This window comes from Heloderma suspectum, chromosome 11 (genome assembly GCF_057233095.1).
Source record: "Heloderma suspectum isolate Gila_16-S chromosome 11, 16-S_ref, whole genome shotgun sequence".
Taxonomy (NCBI): Eukaryota; Metazoa; Chordata; class Lepidosauria; order Squamata; family Helodermatidae; genus Heloderma; species Heloderma suspectum.
Genome location: NC_139468.1, coordinates 27,098,800 through 27,122,962, shown reverse-complemented (window position 1 = coordinate 27,122,962; position 24,163 = coordinate 27,098,800). Strand labels below are relative to the sequence as shown.

The 24,163-nt window shown below is 46.5% G+C and overlaps 1 protein-coding gene across 1 annotated transcript; it reads right to left on the bottom strand.

Annotated features, from left to right (window-relative positions):
* Positions 1-1,403: 1,403 nt before the first annotated feature.
* PLIN1 (perilipin 1) lies at positions 1,404-21,291 on the bottom strand. Its single transcript, XM_084817288.1, has 7 exons — positions 21,205-21,291; positions 17,568-17,769; positions 15,846-15,928; positions 13,132-13,375; positions 9,600-9,772; positions 5,089-5,334; positions 1,404-3,303 (listed from the first exon to the last, which is right to left on the bottom strand). The coding sequence occupies exons 1-7, from the start codon at positions 21,247-21,249 to the stop codon at positions 2,902-2,904; spliced, it is 1,395 nt and encodes a 464-aa protein (XP_084673414.1). The 5' UTR covers positions 21,250-21,291; the 3' UTR covers positions 1,404-2,901.
* Between the last annotated feature and the right edge of the window lie 2,872 nt (positions 21,292-24,163).

The following is a 24,163-nucleotide window of genomic DNA, read 5'->3' as shown; positions in this document are numbered from 1 at the left end:
GAAGCAATCGTAAACACATCCATTTGTATTCGCCAAGAAAAAATAATGTGCACGAACTGCTCAACAACTTAAGTGCAGGATCCCTGGTTGTAACACTGCCACTAGCTAAAGAATTCAGTGTTAGCTGTAAACCAGCACCGAGCCAAAGGGCAGCTTCCTAGTTCCTATCAGAATTTCTGTTTAAAAAAGGGACCATACATGTTGGTACTAGCAATGCCCAATGGGCTGTTGAAACCCAGGATTCAACAACCCATGCTCAACCCATACTCTGGACTGTTGTTAGGTGTGAACCAGGTTATTGGGTTCAGTGCGTGCGCCAACCCACATGGAGCACTGATTCACCCCACATAAAACAAATGTGTGTGTGTGTGGGGGGCAAAATTCTTATGTGTGACATCACAGCTTCCATTTATTGAATGAGAGATTCACTATAGAAAAAAAACATAAACATCAGTGGTGGCTGGTCTTGCTTACAAGGGAGGAGGTGAGCTGAGAGGTAGAGCTCACCTCTACCCCCTGCTTTGCATGCAGAGCATCCCAGGTTCGATCCCTGGAGTCTCCAGGTAGGAGAAAGACCCCTGTCTGTGAAAACCTGGAGGACCGCTACCAGCCAGTGTCGACAATACTGGGCTAGACAGACCAAGTTTGTTGTTTATTTGTTCAGTCGCTTCCGACTCTTCATGACTTCATGGACCAGCCCACGCCAGAGCTTCCTGTCGGCCGTCGACACCTCCAGCTCCCCCAAGGTCAAGTCCGTCACCTCCAGAATATCATCCATCCATCTTGCCCTTGGTTGGCCCCTCTTCCTTTTGCGACAGACCAAGTGTCTGACTCCATATAAGGCAGTTTCCTAGGTTTCCTCCCATGCAGAGTTGCTCCAGACATCACCCACATTTGCCCACCCAACATTCCCTCCAGCTCTTGGGGAATATTTCAAGAGTACCATTACCCTAATCATGCTTAAGTCATCCTAAAAAACGAGCAAAAACAGAAAACAGCCCTCCTTTTATTTACTAGGACTGTGAGCACACCAAGGGTGTCTCTACATTAAAGAAAAAAATCCCACAATCCTTCCGTTGTGGATCTTTTCCATGTTTATCACGGGCTCCCAGACTGCAACCACATGATTGCCGAGAGGGGAAGTTTTTGATTTTCAAGATTCCACAGAACTCAATGAAACAGCACCATCTAGTAGCTGTTTTAATAGCGCAGGAATCGAAGATATTTTTAATAATTCATTATCTCCGCATATTTTTAACATTGAATAGCCAGGAAATACCTCTGGATGTGCCCTGGAATTTGACAACATCATGAAAAGGACCTGCGAACTTCTGGGAGTGACCCACCACGAATGCACAATAAAAGCCTCATGTGATGGTGCCCCAAGATGCTTAAAAGGGGGTAAAGGGCAATGTAAATTATTTTATTGATGGAAGGTGCTCATGATGGGTACATAAATGTTGCTGAATATAAAAAGAACAGTTCATACCCAGTTTATTTATTTCTGATGCCAACAATTCAGAGACATTAAAGATACATGTAGAAACCTGGGGTTGGTGACAGGGTTACAGATAACTTCTGTTGGTTATGAGGAAATCACTTGTTTTCCATTTGTTTCTTTAAAGCAAGGGTGCAGAACCTAAGGCTCACGGGCCAAATCCAGCACTCCAGAGTTCCCCAGAAGGCCTGCCCCTCTTTCCCCCATCGTTTGGTGGTTTCCCATGTTTTGTGTAGTTTTTTCCCCATTCGAAAAGGTTGAAAAGCCTCTTGTAAGACTGGCAGTAAGAGCTTTAAGCTAAAATACGCTGGTATTTTTTGGCCCAGCCCCTTTTGCCTTTGGCCACACCCACTGCTGGAATGTGGCCCCCAGGAGCTTCTCCCAAATGGAATTTGGCCTTCGGGCTGAAAAAGATTCCCCACCCCTGCTTTAAAGCCTCAGTTGGGAATGCGGTAGCCCGACCTAACGAGGAAGGTTGTCTGCAGGTTCTTATGGCAAAACGAAGTGGCATGTTAAATGTGTGAATGCATTCAACATGTTTGGGTTTTTCTTTAAAAGTTACAGCTGTGGGGTTGAGTTGGGTGTGGCAAGCAGGATAAGGACTATGGGGTAGAGGGGGGTGTTGACCCATCCCCCCCACATGCCATGGTCCTAATGAAACTACCCCTAAGAAAAGCTGCCACCCCACCCCAAGAGGGAAATAGCAGCTTCTGAGGGGCAATTTTCATCAGGAGGATATGGAGGGGAATTGGGTGACAACACCTGGGCTGGCCCTACCGTTAGGCAGAGTGAGGCAGTAGCTTCAGGCGGCAGATGCTGGGAGGTGGCAGCAAGGTGTTGGAAGAGAGAGCTGAGTGCCAAGTGGCCTGCCCCGTGACCCCTAAGCCAACCTGCTGCCTTCAGGTGCAGTGGAAGATGCTGTTCCATTGTCAGTGATGAAGAAACAGTGCAGCCGGCTTTTGTACATGGAACTGGAGAGAGCACCATCTTGTTCTTTGCCTCAGGCAGCAAAATGTCTTGGGCCAGCCCTGGACAACCCCTGACATGTGTTGCAGTCCCAATCCTGATCTCTCGCTTTCTCACACACTTGCACGTGCTGGCAATGATTTCAAAAGAAAAGAGCTAGACACCTTGAATGCATTCACACGTATGTCCTATCGTCTCCTATGGCTCTAATTGACCTACTGTCATGTAACGAAGCTTGCAAAGCAAGTAAGAGCAGTAAACTCAGATTACTCCAGTAAGAGCAGAAGATTAAGTGGAGGGTTTAGACTAGGGGTGGACAGAAGGTCCACCTCCAGATGTTTTGGACTTCAACTCTCAGAAGCCCCTGCCCGCATGGCCAAGTCTCAGACATCTGGAGATCTACTTTCTGCCTACCCCTGGTCTAGAAGGTCACTGGCTCATTCTTTCTTGAAGTTGGTGCTATAGAGGCCTGTGTAGTGAGCCCTGGTGTACACCACTTCTGGACTGGGACGGAACAGCCCTTCGCTCCGTCTCCTGGTGCCAGCCCCATCCTTGTAAGGGGAGAAGGCAGACTTGCGGGGTCCAGTATACTCAGCTTCAAAAGCTGGGCCCTGATACTGGTTGGGGGCTTGCTGTGGAAGGGGGGGATCGTCCAGATTGAGAAAGGGGATGGGGAAGTGACCTCGACTCAATCGCCTCTCCCCTAGCAGTGAATAAGTGCTCCCACTCTCCTTGGGCTGAGTAGCAACAGGTGGGGTGCCTTCCAGATCTTGGCATGACTCAGAAAGAACCATGGTCCTGCTTGCAGTTTTCTCTTCTTTCACCAAGACCTTTGGAAGCTAAACCAGTGGGGCATGAGGGGAGGGAAGAGGCAAAGAAGGAAGAGGTAGATCTGAGATGAGCAGTAAGAGCAGTAAACCAGCTCCTACAGCAGCTGCCCCAAAAAGCATTTCTCTGCAGAGGTTGTAGACCAGGGGTGCAGAACCTGAAGCTGGCAGGCCAAAATCTGGCAGTTCCCCAGATGGCCACAACCCCTCCCCAGGCCCCACCCCTTTCCCCGGGCCCCATCCCTTTCCCCTTTCCCCCCAACCGCCAATCGTTTGGTGGTTTCCGAGCTTTTGCACAGTCCCCCCCACATTCTAAAAGGTTGAAATGCCTCTCCTAACATTTAGTTACTTTAGAGAGGAATCCTATGGCCCTTAGACAGAGTCTGGGAAGTCTGGGAAGCCATAGGATTGTTCAGAGTCAGAGTTCAGAGTCTGGGAAGCCATAGGATTGTTCAGGTTCCTGAATCCAAGGTCAGAGCCAGGACTTCAAGCTCCCTGCCCCCTCCCCTTGCAGCCAGTGCGGAGAGAACCGCACCAGTGACCTCAGAGGGAAGATAAAGGGGGCGTTCCTGTGGTCGGGGAGGGGACTGGGGAGGCCAGCTTACAAGCAATCCTCTGGCCTTTGCAGCCTCTGTCCCTGCCCCTCCCTGAAGCCTCAGCTAGCTGGGTGAAAAAGCCTGCCTAGCTGAAATGCAGAGTGGGAGGAGTGTGGAGGCGAAGATCACCTCTGTCACTCCTCCTGCTCTGCACTGGATGGCTGTAAGCCTTCAGGTTTGGGGGCTCATGGCCATCCCCATAGGACTGCGTCCTTAAGGTACAATATGCTGAAATCTTTGGTCCTGTGCCATTTTGCCTTCGGCCCCACCTGTCGCTGGAATTCAGCCCCCGAGAGCTTCTCTAAAATTTGGCCCTTGGTTTGAAAGAGGTTCAGCACCCCTGTTTTAGACGACAACTCCCATCAGCCCCCGCAGCATGGCTAATGGTCAAGGATAATGGGGATTATAGACCAAAACATCTGGAGGGCACCACATCGGGGAAGGCTGCTCTATGCAGGGTGGCTCAGGGCCTAGCACAGCAGTTTTCGGAGTGGGACCTTGCAGTGTGTGCACGTGTGCATGAGAGAACACTGCGTGAACGTGGGTGGGGCTGATCTTTCCCACTCCATCTGTACCTGGCCCAGAGGGAAGGGGTCAACAGCGTGGGAAAGAGCCATTTCATGAGCTGAGCTCAGGTGGTAGTGATATTCACACCCACACAGGAGAGCATCATGGAAAAGAAATCCCCCTGTGGCCCAATGTGTATGTGAAGGGACTACAGGCTACAGCCAGCTAAGAATGGTCTGTGTAAAATAGAGCGGGAGGGGGGACCGTGTGTGTGTGTGTGTGTGTATGTGTGTGTGTGTGTAGACAGGCTGGTTAGTGCACAGGCAAAAGGCACATGACGATCCAAAGAACTACCCACCAGGGCTGGGCCTACCATTAGGCAGAGTGAGGCAGCCACCTCAGGCACCAGATGGTGGGAAGGGCCGGCCCTGGTGGGTCAGCCACACAGCCCGCCCTGCACCCACTAAGCTGTCCCGGTGCCTTCGAGTGTGGTGGAGGAAGCTGTCCCATTGTCAGTATCAGATTAAGATCCAACAGCCAGTCCGGTTGACTTCGTTACATGGAAGGGAAGGGGGCGCCATCTTGTCCTTTGTTCAGGCATCGGAATGAATCAGGCCAGCACTGCTACCCACCCCAGTTAGGCCTGCCACTTCACCTCCCCATCTCCCCTGCTGTGGGAGGAAATGTAACTTACGGGTACATAGTGGAAGATGGTTCTGAGCAGGCTGCCTGTGACACTGCGCAAGGACCCCTCCAGCTCGCCCACTTTGGCTGCTACCTCAGACACAACCTTGCGCGGGGAGATGTACAGAAGCTGCTCAGCTGTGTTCCAAGCAGCGAAGGGGGCATTTGTCATGCTCGAGATGGTGGAGAGAGAGGCTGTATGCAGTCTCTGAGCCAGTCTCCGAGCCAGGTTCTGTATCTCTGCCTTCTCTGCTGCCTAGAAGCAGAAAATGAAACCAAGTAACAGGTTGGGTAGGCATGACCTCCCAGTGTGAGTATCTAAGCAACAGCCCATCCCTATATGGTACAGCCCTGACCCTTTCCCCACTGACCCCGAGTATGCGATATTGGATGGAAAATGGTTCATAACTTTGTATTTCTGCGGGAAAATGTCCACTTTTAGAAACACATGTTTTTTCATGAAAATTAATTGTTGAAGCCCTTCAAACTTTTGATCAAATCCCAAACAAGTACAGTTGCATACTTTTTTTCTGACTAACACACATACATACACACAAAATAACACACACTCACAACTTTTATATGCTGTATATATTGTATTTTTACTCTTTTATTAGGTATTGAGCTCCTACCTAGACCGTTCTACTGTAGAAGTTCCAGAAGCGCATCGATTATAGACTACGAATTATCATTAGTGAATTCCTTTTTTTTTTAGTGATTGTAATTTACTATTATGAATGTTCTTTTTGTTGCCCTTATTTTGTTAACTTTATTTCAAAATAAAATAAAATTTCATGATTTTCTAAAAAAATTACTAACGTAAGGATTGAACACAATGCAAGTCAAACTGGGGCAACTAGGATGGATGCAACCCTAGGCAAATCAAGAAATCAAAGTGGTTTTCTTTTCTTTCAGGTGGCTCTCTAAAGGAAGCATATATATATATATTTATGTGCACAGCTCTTGGGGCAAGTGAAAGCAAGTACATTACGTTTTCAGTACCTTCATCATTTTTTTATTAAATCTTAATAATTAATGGGGCGATCCTATTGGGATAGGTGGCCACCTCTGAACTCAGAGGTGACCGCTATCCAATGCAGGGCAGGTGAAGCATGGAGGGGATCGTCCCCTTCATGGTTCAGCCACCCTGAATTTGCGGCTAGACAGCTGATTTCAGCTGTCTAGCTGAGGGAAAGCGGAGCGGGGGAGGTGGCTGCCAGACGACACATAGGATGTGTTGTACCGGCATTTCCGCCCTCCCCGCCCCGGAATGTCCCCCAGAACGCCCTGTTTTCGCTGCTCGGCACTCCTCTTCCGAGCGTGGAGCACAGGGCCATTCCAAGCTGCCTGTGAGGCAGCACAGGAGGGGGGGAAGGTCGATTCTCCAGGAACCGACCTCAGAGCACGGGTTCCGCGGTTGGTTCCCGGAAACCCACGTATCCTATGGCCGTCTAGCCACTGACTAGCGGCCATAGGATTGCTTCTTAAAGGAAAGTTTATGCAACCAATTTTGTCATATTTAAACAATGTTTACAGGTATTCCAATAAAAATGTTTCCAAGTAAACCTTTGCATTTGTTTGACTATAATATAAAACCCACACTAAATGCATTTTACTGTTTTCCTCCATAATCAAATATTTAGAAGAATGTTCATTTTACATTTGTTTGGTTTTATTTGCTATGTTTTGCCTTTGTTTACTTTACATATTGAGTCCATTCTCCATCTATTTAGGGAAGTGGAACATTTTGTGGAAAAAATTCCAATTCAAAATTTTCCAGAAAACCCACAGCAGTGAACTGAGGCCATAATAGGGGGGAAAAAACTTTGGCATTGATATCATCAAAGACCCTGTGCTGGGACTTTTACTGCCAATTGCCATGGCCTGCTGGGAAACAGCCTGCTGTTTCCTCCCCTTGGTTGTTTGGGATGACTAGAGGATTAATTGCCTGTGTAAATTTGGCCTCTGGTTTGACTCCCCCAGTTGCCCCCTTTGGAGTAAGAAAGAGACACGCAGAATGCTGACTCCTAGCATGCTGACTCCTCACAAAACAACTGCTCCTTCACAGGTAGATACCATCCACCATGTCCTGCCCATACTGATATCCTCAACCTGCTTCTCCAGTACAGAATAGGACTCTGGTGGATATTTTTGGATTTCTCTGCAAACATGAGGGCTAAAAAGTTTTTGCAGCCCTGCTCTGCTGTTTTATAAAATACAAGCCTGCTCTTCTTTCGGTGCTTCCGGATGAGGCCTTTTTTGTGCAATTGCTGTGTCCCATTCATGGAATTTTATGGGAGTTCAGACAACGTGATTTTCCGTTTGTAACCCTCCTGCATTTCCCCACCGTTTCTTTGGTCTTTTCTCTTTCCACAGAAAAGACGGAAAAGCTGCACAGTGCCTCTGAGTTGGTAGCGCTAGGAGTCCTCTGTCCGGAAGCACCGCTTGTCTCTAGCTTGTTCTTGGGCAGTTATGGTGACAAACAACAGAGTCCTGAATGGGAGAGGCTGTTCCAAATTTCTGTAATTTGCCACACCCACCAGGCCAGGCTGAGGGCTGAAAGACATGGTCTATGCAGTGAGCATTTGGCCAAAGAGAAAGGGTTCTAATTTTTTTGGCTGTTGGCTTCTCTTCTTTCTGTCTTTTTTGGACCTGGAGACCACTGCCAGTCGGTGCAGACCAGGGGTGGGCACCTTGTGCCTCTCAGCCTAATTTCAAAAGCCCTCTACAAGTGAGGTTCAGACCTCTGTCAGGAGTGATCTGTCTTTCCCCTGGCAGCCTGCTGTTTGGAAAGGATGAGTGGGGAGGGCAGGAAGAGAGAGAGAGAAAATAGGATGTGTCACAGAAAGAGAGAGACAGAGAGAGAGAGAAAGAGAGAGAGAGAGAAGGGTGTGTCACAGAGAGAGAGGGAAGAGAAAGAGAGAGGGGGGGAGAAAGAGAGAGGGGGGGAAGAAAGAGAGAGGGGGGGTGTCACAGAGAGAGAGGGGGGAGAAAGAGAGAGAGAGAGAGAGAGAGAAGGGTGTGTCACAGAGAGAGAGGGGGGAGAAAGAGAGAGAGAGGAGATGGGTGTGTCATAGAGAGAGGGAGGAGAGAGTGAGAGAGAGATAAAAGAGTGTGCCACAGAAGGAGAGAGAGGGAGAGAAGGGTGTGTCAGAGAAAAAGAGAGAGAGAAGGGTGTGTCACAGAAAGCGAGAAAAGGGGCACCCACCCACTTTTGGCTCCTCCCACTGCTAGCTTTGGCTCCACCCACCACCAGCTTGTGGCTCCTGACAGATTTCCCCTGAGGGAACACAGCCCTCAACAGAAAACAAAAACATTAAATGGAGGTTGCATCAACAGTTACTGGAGTAAGTCACTGAGCACTCTCAAGACTCTTTTGACACGGTTTTGGAGAAGCTCTCAAGGGGGAGGCATTTCAACCTCTTGGAATGGGGGAAAACCTGCTCAAAAGCCAGGAAACTACCAAATGATCGGTGATTGGGGGAAAGGGGCTGTGGTCATCTGGGCCAGAGGCCTAGATTGGGAACCCAGGCTTGAGGTTCAACACCCCTGACCTAAAAGGAAACATGAGATGTTCTACTTAATCTTTGAAAGTAGAAGTATCACAGCACAGTGGGGCTCCCAAGACATCCTTCTTGATATGGGATGGAGCCAGAAACCATCCCCTGGAGATGTATGTAGAAGAATAGGTCTTCAGAGGGGAAGTGGTGCTGAAATGCTAGCCATGGTTCCCAGGCACGAACGCAGCAGGATGTTGGGAGGGAGGTGCCGTGTGTGTGTGTGTGCGCGCGCACATGTTCCTCCTGTTTAAAATTGGTGCACCCACTGAGAGTTCATGGCTTTGGGAAGGATGTTAATCAAGGCCATGAATCAATACAGAGACAGTTCAAAATAAACTGGCCTTTTCATCTTCCATCTGTGGACTGATTGCCCAGAGACAGAGGTGAGGACTTTACTGGAGATTAAACTAAAGGGAAAGTTCCAGCTAAGTGTACTTTATTCCCACTACAGTTCCTTCCTTCTCTTGGACCTCGATTGCAGTCCAACACTGGAGATGGCTGGAGTACAGTCTCAAGGAGGTATGCGAAGGAGGACCTAGCTCAAACCCATGGCTGCCATTTTTCTGGCAGTGGCGGGGCTTGCTAAGTTTCCAAATCTGACATCAGATTTCACTGTTTGCTGATTTGCATAGTAAAATATATGCACACATTATGCTCGAACAGGGATCCACACAAGTGAGTGTATGTATGGAGCCTGAGGGTCTCTTGCTTCTGGCTCCACGTTCTTGGCATGATGGAGTTAGACTCCATGAGCCATACAGCGTGGTGATGAACCCAATCCCAGAGAAGCTGGCAAGAGGAACCCTGGAGAGAGCTCCCTTTGGCATCACTCATATGCCAAAAATGTGACATTAATGTGTAATTTAGTGCTAAATTAGACTATGATGAGCTAAAGTACTGCTGCTGAGTATAACAGCATGCTCACCTTAGCTGAGATAATCTTAGGCAGGGCACTGCTTACCAGACCTGGGACCCACATAGCCAATTCCTGTCCTTTGTCTCTTGTATGCTGGATGGTTTGGGATGTCTGTTTGTAGGCGTGCTGGGAAACAGCAGCAGCTAAGGCTCTTATCCTTCCAAGGGTGCTGGTTTGAGATACCTTCTTTGATGCACATACCCCTGGAGACTCATAAGCTAGAGGGGAAAAGTTGGGTGTGAGGAAAGAGAAGAGAATATACATCTCATCAATGTGCAAGAGCAGTCTTCTTTTTTAGGCAAACATGTTAGAATGTTACCAGGCTTTCTGTGACATCACAGCATCTCTGCCAATAGATAAGGCAGGATACAGGCAATTGCTTGGTGAGAACCAGGTCTTCTTTTTAGGTCAATCAATATAAATACAATATGCACATAAATAAGATAATCTCACCCCCTTCCAACTCAGTCCTCTTCAAGGCACCACACAAAGGCCTGCCTTATCAGAAATTAAATTTGATGATGACAATGTACTTCTTTATTTGTAAGTACCAAGCCAAGTTTTAACAGAAATGTGGCTGGAGAGCAACCTAATTGCACATATCAGCTGGTCACTTGTCCAGACAAGCTCCAGTCATATGGGGTATGGCTGACAGCTGTCCTCATGTATCCACCACAGGATCCATGAGAACAAACTGATTTGGTTTGGAACACACGTGTACATGAGCATGTGCACACACACCCCTCGTTATTTTTCAAAATCATAGTGAAAAATCTTTTCCTTTGGGGCCAGTTTTAAATTAGAGCTCATACTTACTAAAAGAAATCTTAGGCTTCAATCATATACTCACTTAACTGGGAGGAAGTCCCACGGAACATAATAGGACCTACTGCTGAGTAGACATGCATAGGATTGCAGTGTTAGCCAATCAAACTAGTTTTAATGCATTTATTTATTTATGTATTTATTTATCCATTGATTCATTCCCCAGTTTTTTACTGAAGTATATAAGGCAGCTTACATTAAAAAAAACCCTGGCACAGTACCACAAAATAAAAAAAAAGAAAAGAAATGTAAGAGGCACGCCATATCCCAGGTACCCACCATTTGCTAAAGCTGCAGTCCTCTATATACACTTACCTGCAAGTAAGCCTCATTGGACTAAATGAGGCTTACTTCTGAGTAGAAAGGTATAGGAAGGTACTGGAAAACAATAGTTATGAGGAAAAGAACAACCGTGCTTTAATATATTGCAGGCACCATCTTAGAACAGCCCCCCCGCCCCCCCCCATGACAGAGTGAAGGGAGAACACTGCTTTTAAAATAGAGCCTACCTTCTGCAGTTTTTATAAGTACTCATTAAAAATAATGAACATTTTTTAAAAAATGTGTTGCCTGATTAACTGGGGATGTGTTTTTAGTCAATTAGAACAAGGTTTTGATCAGTAAATCTACCCGATTAATCGTTGAAAGGTTGAAGGCTTAGTTTTAATGGTAAAAAATCATTTTAATTTGATTAGTTAACAATACTCCACTTTTTATTGATTTTGAACTTCAGATGGGACAAGTCTGCAAGTTATCATAATAATAAAAAAATTAATTGTGGATGGAGTCCAATTAGTCCTTTGAAGTACCCAAGAAGAATGGAAAATAGGAACATCTGTACCACCACCTTGTGGAAATATTGGTTTCCAGATTCTTGGACAACACACCCATGCACCATAAATCTGATGCAGTTTGTAAAAGACAAAAAAATTCAAAAACCCAGGATCAGGATGTGGCACAGTCAGGGAGGGGCCTCGCTGAGAGCATCTTGCCCAAAGGCACTCCAACATCCTGGGATCGGCCCTGCTTGCAATGAACAAAACTTCTGAGGTTGGTCTGGATGACCTCCCGAAGCACCTCCTGGCCCTGTGATCTGCGATTCCAAAAACTGTGATCTGGCTGGATCAGTTGGGCTGCTGCAGATGATCTCAATGGCCTTGGCAGAGTGGTCCTTCCTTTGCGAAGAATATTACCCACAAACCAGTGGGCTCTTCTAGAAGGAGGGAAACTTTGAAGAATCAGGGCTCCGAACCCCACCCCACCCAGCCGTACAATGTCTTAATTCAGTCTGTGTGCATAATGAATGTCAAGTTTGGGAAAGGCAGGCTGGGGCAGACAGAAAAACAGTCACAGAGGGCTGAGTTGCTCCCTGCAAGGCAGGGGCAGAGAATCTCTGGCCTGTGGGCCATACTAGGACTACAGAGGTTCCCAGTCTGGCCCCTGGAGGGTTGGGCATCCTCCAAGGGCTCTGTTCCCTCCTCTTCCCAAGCCTTCCCCACCCTCCCCTCCAGGCCTGGAGGCTTGTGGAGAAGGCAGGGGAGAGAAATCCAGTGGAGGCTGGTGGCTTCAATGTCAGAGGGGCAGTGAATCCACTCTGGGTTTCAATCAGAGCCAGTCAGAACTCCAAAGGAGCTATCCAGTCAGTGGGGTGGTGAATCTGCTGCGGCTTTCAGTCAGAACCAGTCAGAACTCTAAAGGAGCTATCCAGTCAGTGGGGTGGTGAATCTGCTGCGGCTTTCAATCAGAACCAGTCAGAACTCCAAAGGAGCTATCCAAGGTGCTTGTATAGCTCCTTCAGAGGTCTGACTTTAGAATTCTGATCGAAACCCAGAGTGGATTCACTGTCCCACTGACATTGGAGCTACCAGCATCCACTGGAGGAATCCCCATGTTATCCCTGATCTGTGACTGGAGAGAACAAGGGGATTCCCTGTGTGCTGGTCCCCCTACCATTGGGAGAGCGAGCAGTGCAAAGGGGAATCCTATTATTATCTGCGATCAGAGATCGGTGATAACAAGGGGATTACCCTGGACTCATCAGGCACTTGCTTTCAGGACTGGTTCCTGCACCTGCCAAGTCCCTTTCTACACCACTTGCAGCCCAGTTGGGATGCAAGCAGTGTAGGAAGGAGGTACCAAACTTGGCTGGTGCCAAGTCCCTTTCTTCGAGCAAAGAGAGGCACAGAGAAAAGTGGCCAGGCCAGGCCAGGCCAAATGATATCATGGGGAGGGGCTTCAGGACAGTCCCTACTCCACCTCCTTGGTATCATCTAGCCTATGGTGTCATCCAGCCAACCTGGCTCCCTTAACGAAAGAGGTTGCCCACTCCTGCTGTAAGGATTCTAGGTTCCCCTAGAAATCCGATGGGGAGTAATGAACTTTGAGATACTTTGTTCACAGGGGTCTTTACTGTTGTTTTTGATCCCCCCCCCGATATATAATAACATTCTTTTAAAAAATGTTGGGATGCAGCTATGCACAACCTGTATGTTTGTAACACAATGCAAATAATACACATACCAATATGTCTCCTGTGACCTCATTCAAAGGAAACCAAACCTGGGGCAAATGCTGGGACCCCTGAAATCTCATCGCTGGGAGAACTGGGCTGCATGTAACTATACAAAGGCCTCCAGCCCTTCCTTTGAAAAGCCAGTGCTTTGGTGGTGGGGAACTTCACATTTTTATTGGCATATCCAATATAAATATCCACTTGTGACCACCCACAGATAAACCAGGTAGTGGCACTAACCCGACTGGTGCTCTGCTTTTGGACGTTTTGGTTTCTCCAGCTTGCCAGTCATTGCATCTCCTCCAGCTTCCTCAGCCTGGCTCACTCGGCTGCTCCTGGCATATTCTGTAGTGTTTGCCATGCTGCTCTCGGGCTGCTCATAACTTTTGGTGACCAGTCCAAAGACTTTGTCCAAGATGTCCATAACGGAGCGCACAGCACTTTGGACGTGAGTTAAGACAGAGTCCTTTAAATCAGATGTAACCTGGAGTCAATAGAGAAGGATCTTAGGGAGCAATCCTATGGCTGCTAGTCAGGGGCTAGATGGCCATAGGATATGTGGGTTTCTGGGAACCAACCTCACAGCCTGTGCTCCGAGGTCGGTTCCCGGCGAACCAACTTTTCCCTCCTCCTGCGCTGCCTCACAGGCAGCTCGGAACGGCCCTGTGCTCTGCAGAGCACAAAGCGGCCAAAATGGGGCAGTCCAGGGGGCATTCAGAGGTGGGGAAAGTGGAAATGCTGGTACAATACATCCAATGTGTTGTCTGGCAGCCGCCTCCCCTGCTCCACCTTCATGCAGCTAAGCAGCCAAAATCAGCTGTCTAGCCGCAAATGCAGGGCAGCTGAAGTGTGGAGGGGACAATCCCCTCCGTGCTTCTCCTGCCCTGCATTGGATAGGGGGTCGCCTCTGAGTTTGGAGATGGCAGCCTATCCCCCTAGGACTGCACCCTTAATGACCCATTCCTAGCTTTCAAGCTAAAGTTGGGAACTGTCCAGCAGTGTCAGCAGAAAGGAACCAGTGCTGAGTAGCAAAGGAGCTGTCCCGAAGGTCAGTAGGCTAGGAGCATCAGCAGCTTCCAGGTAGCAACTGGGGGTTTAAGTACTCAAAAAAACGAAAGCAAAGGCGTAGACAAAAAGGATGTTTTATTCAATGAAAGAAAAAAGTTCTTACGCATTTCAGACCACATGCAGGTCCTTCTTCAAAGCAATTTAGTCTGATATAACAAGTCTTGTTTGCTCTTCAAATGCAATATGAAGAGCATCTGAAGAGCAAACACTTGTTGCATTACACTAAATTTCCCTGAAGAGGGACCTGTGTATGGCCTTGGAATGCATTGGAATTTTTTTCTTTCATTGAATAAAATATCCTTTTCGTCTACCCCTTTTGCTTTTGGTTTTTTGGCATGCCTGGTGGGGTCCCCCTTTTTGTTGGCTTTGGGTTTAAGTACTCAGCCTGGCTGCCCCACCCTTCTTGGAACCCTAGTTGGACCCTGATCCTGACTTATTTATGGTCATGGTTCCTCCTCCTGAGTAGGACTCTGGCATGGGAGGCCTTTTGCTGCCGGGCGAGCACTGCGCCATCAGTCTGGGATCACTGCCACTGTTGTTCTCAACAAACTGGTGGTGAATGTGTGGGTTCAAGAATCTGGGGATGAATCCAGTTGGGGCACTGCACAAGCTTTGAATGACATTCTCAGGGGTTTCCTCTGGGTTCCCTCTCCCTGGTCCACCTGGGCCCAAGGTCTGTCTGGAACCTCACCGGGGACCTACAGCAGTAGTGAGGGAGAAGTATTAACTTTTCACAAAAGAGAATACAATTTATGGAACTCACATTACCAAAAGATGAGATGGCTTCAAATAAAAGAATAGACAAATTAATGAAGGAAAGATATACCAGCATCTATCAATCATCAGAGATGTACCAGCCTTCCCCAACATGGTGCCCTCCAAATGTTTTGGACTTCAGTTCCCATCAGCCCTAACTAGCATGGGCAACGGTCAGGAATTCTCAGAACTGTAGTCCAAAACATCTGGAGAGCACTAGTTTTGGGAAAGGGTAATATATACTAATAGCAATCTCAATTTTCTGAGTGTCAGTCCGTATATGGCCAAAGCAGCACCACCCACATTCAAGAGGAGGGCATCTTCAGACTTAGAGGAACCTTGAGGTTTGCAGAAACCTCATCTTTAGAAAGAAGTATCTGGGGGGTTGGGATCTACCCAAAACAGCCCAATGAAGAATAAGCATGCTTAGAGTGCATGGAGCTCCAACTGACTGTTGCTGGGGTTGGGGAATGGAAAAGCAGGGATGGGGAGCAGGAATGGAATGGAGTGGCTGGAATCCTGAACTGAAGCATTCCATGCTACAACATTTTGTTGCAGCTCCCACTTGTGCTATCTAAATGGAATCTTCATGTTCGGAGGCTGTTGGTCACTGATTATCATAGCGACCATAGTGGAGGTGGGACCATAGTTGGGGAGAGAATGTAGCTCAGTGAGGGAGCCCATGTTTTGCATGCAGAAGATTCCAGGTTCAGTCCCTGGCAGTCACATAGGAAGCAGTTAATGGGAGAGACCATCTGCCTGAGACTCTGGTGAACATTTGACAGCCAGAGTACACAACACCGGGCAGGCTAGATGAACAAGTAATCTCACTTGCTATAAGGAGGTTTCCAGCGGAGGCTGGTGTCTCTGCTTTTGGTGGGGCTGTGAATTCATTCTGGGTTTCAGTCACAGCCAGCCAGAACTCTAAAGGAGCTATCCAAGGTGCTGAACCTATTTTGGGGGATAGGGTTCAGTGCCTTGGATAGTTCCTTTAGAGGTCTGGCTGGCTCTGACTGAAACCTATAGCCCCACCGAAATCGGAGCCACCAGCCTCTGCTGCAGCTGTCTACGTTTCACACCTAGACTCTTGGTCTAATCCAGCAAGGCAGTTTCTTATGATCTTAACTTACTTTCTCCACTGGCTTGTGGAGGGCAGGAATCCTCTGCTCCAAGTGATCCAAACCCCGACAAGCCAAGACATTGGCTGCTGCCACTGAATCAAAGAGGATACAGACACTAGCACATTGCTAAGGCAGAACGATTGTGGACTGGCTGATCTGGGAAATGCTGGGGTTTAGGCTGTAGATGTGGGGCGATTAACACTCTAGGCACTGGGTTTAACCTCAACAGTTTACTGGTAAATTAAAGCAAGCAAATCACAACCAAAGATATTTACACAATATAGCATTAAGAGAAAATAAAAGTTGCAAAGTGCAAGTTCCTTTACCCTAGCTGTACTTTGTCTTCTCCAGGCTGCTAATTCCTGCTCCCTCTTCAGGCTCTGGTCTCCTCGACTCTGCTCTTACTGGCTCTCTTGCCCTCTTTTTATACCCTCCTCCCTCAAAACCAAAAGTACTGCTTCAAACCTGAAGAAATGAAACAGTTTCGAACCTGAAGAAATGAAACTTAACCAGGGAAATGAAACTACTCCTGTCAGGGCTACCCCCTCCCAACAAAATAACCCAGGCCTCTCAGATGGACCCTTTTCCTTGCTTCTGCAGACCTCAAACCTTCAGAGGTTTGAGGTCTACAGGTCCCCCCACCCCCCGGCATGGAGGTAAAAAAAAAGGGCGAGGGAACCACCATTGATGCCAATTGAAACTTACTTTTTTTTTTTACCACCATGTGGAGGGGGGGGGGATTTGGAAAAACAAATGGAAGGGTAGCATTGTTCCAGGGCATTGTGGGAAATTAAAGTGGCAGCTTCATCAGGGGCATTGTGGAAAGAAAAAATGGTTGCTCCATCTAGCCCCCTGGCCTTGTACAGAGCAGTAGTTCTCAACCTTTTGTATCTTACATCCCATCAGTCACTATGTCAAAGATCCTAGGTCCCACCATGATAGAAACAGAAAGCCCACTTTTTGCGAGATTAGAATAATGGCCATTCTGTTATTATAGTCATCATTTACATGAAGTTTGTGGACATGCAAAATTGCAGTAGTATTGCTGGATGTACATTTTATTGCTATGGCTTTAAAACACAAACAAACCAAAATAATAATTCCATTAGTAGTTAAAAAGGTTACTACTTGCATGCCAAAAGGCCACACACAGATGGATAATCCGTGGCAGGTAGGGTTGGCAAGAGATGGCACATCACACTTGAAGGTAGACCCAGGGATTGAAGGAGAGTGAATTCTTAGTAATTGTTATAAACGCCCGATGTCCCACTAGACTACTTCTGCATCCCACTGGAGATATGTGTCAGTGGAAGCTGGTGGCTCCAATTTCAGGGGGGCTGTAAATCTATTCTGGGTTTTAGTGAGAACCAGCCAGAACTCTAAAGGAGCTATCCAAGGTGCTGAATCTATGTTGGGGATAGGGTTCGGCACCTTGGATAGCTCCCTTAGAGTTCTGGCTGGTGCTCACTAAACCCCGGAAAGGATTCACAGCCCCACTGAAACTGGAGCCGCCAGCCTCCACTGCTACCAGTTGAGAACCACTGGTTTAGAGCCCTGGGTTGGGGAAAACATATTTTTCAGAAAGAAGGCCCAGGGCAAGTATCAGCAGCAGACCCTGTGAGGGTGCTGGGGTTCCAGCAACTGCTTGAGGATGCTGGCTGCTGATGCTGGCCCTGAATTAAAGAAGTGTGCTGCTCTGTTCATGCCATTTGGCCCTCAGACGAGACTTACCCTGAGGCTCTAGCTTCTGTACCATGGGCTTCATGCTCCATGCAGCCAGGGAGGTGGCACTCTGGATGCATCGTTCATAGGTCCCGCACAGTAACGCCATCAGCGGGTGGGCCTCTTTGGTGGTGGTGTATGTCTTCTGGAGGCTGTTGCGTGCTGAATTCACCACTGGGAGATGCAAGACCCTTTGCAATGCATTATTTTCCTATGAAGGGAGGAAGGGAGGGAGGGGATATAAACAACTGAGAAGGCCAGTCCCTGCAGGAGGGATATAGTAGGGATGTCAAAAGATTTGCAGAGGGATTCAAATGTTCAGATTTCTATGAAGCCAACATGCAGGTTTCACAGTGGACCATTTTTTTCCAAGTCATGTGGACTTAAAAAAAAATTCTTTAGGGGGATTTGTGCAAATTCTCACTAGCGCATCCGCGCAAGTGTGAATTAGTGCAAGTGGAACAAAATCGTTGTACATCCCTAAAACCCCACCCTGATTCTGTCAATGACCGGACGAAAGAACAAAAGATGCCTGACAGTCCACAAAACACAGATGGAACAGATTTAACAACATTCGTATACCTCTAAGAAGTAGGAACAACAGCTGCCCACGTACTCCCTCCTGCCCCTTGAGGACTGGACAGAGAAGCCCTTACCGGCACCTCGGCTATAAGAAGTGTCCATGGTTACAATGTACCTGTGGAACACCCTTCCTGGGGACACTGGAGTAGCCTAGCAAATTGTTAAAGATTTCGGGCCAGTTGCCTTTTGAGCTCCAGCCCCAGATGGCTCCATCCCTCCAGGCTCTGCTCAGGTACCAGAATTGCTTATTACAAGAGTTGGCAACCTTAGCCTAACCATTTGCTTTTTTGATCTTTAGGAGCTTAGTGATATGTTAGGAAACATATTATTAGATGGGCTGTGCCCAGATATTTTTCTACTAATGGAACATATAACAGCTGGAGGCAGCAATTTTCAGCATGACAGACCTTGAAGACTCACCTACTTACCTTGACCTATAATTGAGTGAGGATTCTCCTGGGTGTTGTATAGATGATGCTGTCTGTTTTAACTGTTAGTTTTGATTTTGTCAGTGTTCTTATTATTCTTTTTGTTTTATTATGCTTGGCCTTTAGGTTTTATGTGGCACTTTGGGAGGGTTTACCCTAAAAGGCAGCGCGCACATGTATGAAAAATAAGGGGGAAGGGTTAATCTTTCCAGATCCTCCCCCTTCCTGCAGTTGCTATTTGTAAAAACTTTAAAGAGACAGAGATGCATTCAAATCCACTGCAATTTGTAGTAGTTTGATTCTACAGCCTTCTTTATTTGGAAAGGCAGTTGCCCATTGGCCCAATCAATAAGCCTGGAGCTTCAACCTTCATACATTTACTACTGCTGCTGGTTACTTCCCTAACCCCTGGGAGCAGGGATGTATGGATTTTGTTACATTCGTTCCGTCTGTGTTTCATGGGTTCTCAGGCGTCTTTCGTTCAGTTGTCTGCTCATTGACTGAATCGGATTTTCGAAACTAGAATTTTGTTCTACTTGCGTTAATTCACATTAGTGCTAATATGCATTAGTGGAATTCTGCATTAGCACACATGTATGCATTAGTGCTAATGCGCACTGGCCCTAATGCAAATTAGCACAATTCCCCCCACCCCAGTGAAAAATCAGTCCGCAAGTCCGTGAAATCCATATGACTCAGAAAAAGCCAGTCTGCTGTGGAATATGCAGGTCGGATTCATAGAAATTCAAACTCGTTTTCATTCATTGTGGATTTCTCCAATATCTCTACTTGATAGCTATTTATTGTATATCAGGGAAAGTTTGATGAACAGTTTGCGCACTGCTTTGGTAGCCACAGAAGCAACAGCTACCTAATGACACATCCAAGTTGGCTGATCAGTGTGCTTATTATGAAGACGTAATATGTTTCTACTGTATATTTCAGAACAATGTGCAGCCTAAACAAGAAATGTGGAAGAGCTAGAAATGCAACAACTCTTATTGCTTATGTGTATTACAGTGGAACAGCTTATTTTTTCATCTCAAAAACTAGCTTGACAGATAAGAGAGCCACCTGTTCTGAAGAGGGACTTTACATTCTGAGGATTCCATTTGCTTCAACCATTAGGCAATGCTACACAAGTTGGCTTTCACTGACTTTTTTACCTAGCGCACCACCTAAAGTTGGTCTCTGGCTTTGCTAACATAAAAATGGCCATGTTTCTCTTTATTTCTGCTCTCTGTGTGGCTAGGGACCTGTGAATTTTGTCTAGGGCAAGAGGCAGATCTGAATTATAGCTCACCTGGGGGTGGAGGTGGGCATTCATTGCTTCTTTGTCCCAGAATACGAGGTATTATCCAGTGGAGGCTGGTGGCTCCAATTTCAGTGGGGTTATAAATCCATTCTGAGGTTCAGTCAGTACCAGTCAGAACTCTAAAGGAGCTATTCAAGGTGCTGACCTCTATCCCCAAAATAGGTTCAGTACCTTGGATAGCTCCTTTATAATTCTGGCTGGTTCTGACTGAAACCCAGAATGGATTCATAGCCCCACCAAAATTGGAGCCACCAGCCTCCACTGGTGTTGGCTAATATTTGCAGCACCTACCAGTAACTAATTCAGTTTGAGGTAACCATTTCGAATCTGAGCTTATATTGCAGACATCATGGCTGCATGATCTGGCCTAATTTTTTCACTATGCTGTCTCTTCTCCCTTCCCCTGTCTCTTTTACTAGTTTGATGAAGCATTCCGGAGATCTTCTGTGGCATTTTGGTTGGTCCTAGTAAAGATAACACCGAACTGAATTTTGGATGCCATCCCCCCTCCAGATTTTGGATTTTTCCACTCTCAGTAGTTGTTGTGTTCTGAACACTTCTCTGCAACAGGAGGTGTTTCTCTTTGCATCTGTCTTACGCTATTAGGAATTGTGTGAATGGCTTTAAAACAGTAAACAGCAGGTGTGGGAGCCTAACCTGGATTGGGACTCTGGAAAGATGTGGGTAGGAAGCTTTTAATCTTTCCCATGTGCTGTGGTCCTGATTCCAAATCAGGATCCCCATGCCAGCCAGCCAGCCAGCCAGCCAGCCAGCCAGCCAGCCAGCCATTCATTCATTCATTCATTCATTCATTCATTTAAAGCCAGTCATGCAATTGCTAGTTGTGTGAGTGGCATTTCATCCAGTTTAGTCCTGGAGGGAGAATCCTATGGCCCCTAGAGAGAGTCTGGGGTGGGAGGCATAGCATAGTTCAGATTCCTGGATCCAAGGTCAGAGAAAAAGCCCATCAAGCTGAAATGCAGAGCAGAAGTCACAGTGAAGGCAAGGATCACCTTTGCTGTGCCTCCCACTCTGCACAGGATTCTCATAAGCCTCTGAGTTTGAAGGCTTACAAGTATCAAGGGCGGAGCACATCGGATTGCACCCTAAAAAAAAGATGCAACAAGGCAAGTACCTGCTCACAATATTTTTCTCCCCTACCAAGGGACATTTTGGGGGCTATAATTATTACAGATCCAGAATCAAAAATACTGATGAGATTTCCACAGTAGGGTGTAAGAATCGCTCACCACGCAGGGAGTCATCTTCCTTTAAATGCAGTCAATGTTTGATTAATTCTTCTGCCCACATGCACACTTACCTTGGGGCTCCCGTTCTGCATCACTTTCTTGCTTTTGGCAGCCATCACTGAACATCAGCCTGTGTAAACTAAAGCAGAGAGATTGACTCAATCTGTAAAGACAAAAGCATTTCTTATGAATCAACCGGAAGAATCTAAGCTTGCCTGTTTCCCTTCCAAGCCTATGCTGGAACCTCAAATCTTGCAAAGGAGAAGAACTCAATAAGGACTCAGGAAGGAGCAGCATGAACTTTGGGATCTTTCCATATAATATGCGTGCACACACACGTTTGATGATACATGCTAACTCTTATTTAAATATTGCAGGGAGCAACTTGATTTCCCTCCGAACTTTTGCATGTTAGGTTGCATGATTTCCATTAAGAAGTTAAAGCCATGGTCTTTCCCTGTTAATAGCATGGCCAGATGCAAAAGAAGACAAGGCTCCTGCATTTTTAACAGTTGTGTGGAAGAAGGAATTTCAGCAGGTGGAACTTGCATATAATTCTCTCTTCTAGCTTACTATTTAGAGGTGCAGGGGCCTGCCCCCTCTTGCATCTGGCCACCGTACCTGTTTATAGAATGAAAAGTGGTCCTCAAATATCTGAATGCTTCATACAAAAATCCTTTCTCTTCTCTTCTCTTCTCTTCTCTCCTCTTCTGGGCACATTTAATGCATTTAACAGTGCAATCCTATGCATGTCTACTCAGAAGTAAGACCAATTGAATTCAACAGGACGCACTTCCAGGTAAATGGGTATAGCATTGCAGCCTAAATGGTCTAGGATGAAACAATTCTACACACACCTACCTGGGAGTAAGCCTAACTGAACCCAATGTGACTTTTGAATAGACATACATTGTCAGTGTAGAAAATCCTCAGGGAAGATGTTATTTGCCTCTGCCCAGGCTTCTAACTTTAAAAGTAGAATCTCAGCATATATTTTGCCAATACTGTTCACTGAGTTAGTAGGATGGTGGTTACCAAGTTAATTTCTACCCCCCGCCCCCAAGCAGGGATAATAATACTTGTATTCCAGTATTATTACTGAGAGATGTGGCCAGTAATAAATACGATCCCATTTAAAAAAACAATAATTATCAGGATCTACTGTTCAAGGTTACTAATTTCATTATGGGCTGACCAACTTCGAAACTCTTGAGGGCCACTCTCTTCTCTAGACAGTGTGTCTTGACCCCCAAACCTCAGCCTTCTCAGGGTAAAGGAGAAAAGTTGGATGAAAATGAGGATCAGAGAGCTCTTTCAAGTAAAGGATAGTCAGTCCTGTATTCCCCCCCCCCACCAGCCAGGAGACACAGCCTTGCCATTCGATGAACACCCCTCAAGGATGAACACCCCACCCCCAGCAGGAACCTTTATTTCCCCAGCCTCACAGAAGTCTGAGAACACAAAATCAGATGAGGACCCTTTAACAGTATGGTCAGCTCCTAGAGAGGGAATAGAGCTGACCTATTTATTTATTTATTTATATTTCTATACCACCCAGTAGCTGAAGCTCTTTTGGTGGCTCACAACAATTAAAACCATAAAATACAAGACAATAAAATGCAAAAGAGAAGTTTAAAAGTGTAAAACTACAGTATAAAAAGTAAAAATAATAACCAAATAGAACCTAGCACCAGTGCAAAGATTTAAAATACAGCATCAGATTTAAAACAGAAACTGAGAAACTGAAATGCCTGGGAAAATAAAAAGGTCTTCACCTGAAGCAAAAAAAAAGGGGGGGAAAAGCACAATGTAGGTGCCAGGCAAACCTCTCTGGGAAGCTAATTCCACAACTGGGGTGTCACAGCAACCTCCCTACCCTCTTCTTAGTAGCCACCCACCTCACTTCCTTTGGTAGGGGCTCCCAGAGAAGGACTGCTGAAAATGATCTTAGTGTCTGGGCAGGTGTATATGGGAGGGGAAGATCCTTCAGGTAACCTGGCCTCAACTACAGATTGTGGCTGCCTACATTAAGCTTCAGTTGGCTTTAGCTTGCTGCTGAGACAACATTCTCTTATGGTTCTAGCAGGAGAAGTTCCAGCTGGCAAAGCTCACTATGAGCTATCCATGGTCCTGTTTCAGCTGCCCTTTATTCAGGCAGGCTTCTGCCATGCCTCCTGTACTTAACTGACACAACCTTGCCTAATTAGACTTGACTGATTTACCTAGACTGTATCTCCTTGCTCAGATCTGGCTCTGTCAGATGCGACTGTGAATCTCAAGTCACTGCAGAATAGAAGACAGAGGTCCAGGACTGATTATCCCCGTGAAAAACGTAGCACTGCCCAACACTGCTATAACTCAGCCCTAGAGCACATGTTTTCCATGTAAAAGACCCCTGGCATCTCCAGGTATAATAGGAAAAGACTTCTGCCTGAAATCTTGGAGAGCTACTGTTATTCAGCATGTCCATCTTCTGTACAAAATACAAGAGAGATGTCACATTAAAAATGGTGGAGTCTCTATTTCCTACAACGTCAGAACATTTTTGACAGGGCCACGAGGGGGCCAAAAATGGCTTTGGGCTACCAGTTGCCCATCCCTTTGTTAAATTATCATCATGCAATTGGGGAAGTATGAGAAATTCATTTCAGTTTGTTTTTGATCAAGATTTACCCAGCTCACAGTGTCTGGACCAAACACAGACATGGATGCAATCTGCGGTTGGAGTCTGTACATTTCTGAGCTTACAGTGTAATTTGTGGACCAAAAATATGTGTTTGACAGCATGCATACATTTGGGAAATGCACATGAAATGTGTACTTTTGAAAAATGTGCACAAATTTCCTTTAATCAATGGGAGAAGAATGAGTACATTTCCAAGGTGTGCAGAACTGATGCATACATCTGAAAAATATGCACAGAAATATGCATGGATTTTCATGCAATACGAAAAAATGAAGATCGCAATCTAATATGGACTTGAGTTGGAATGAGCTTCAAGATGGAATTTGGAAAACTTTGGTGAGCTC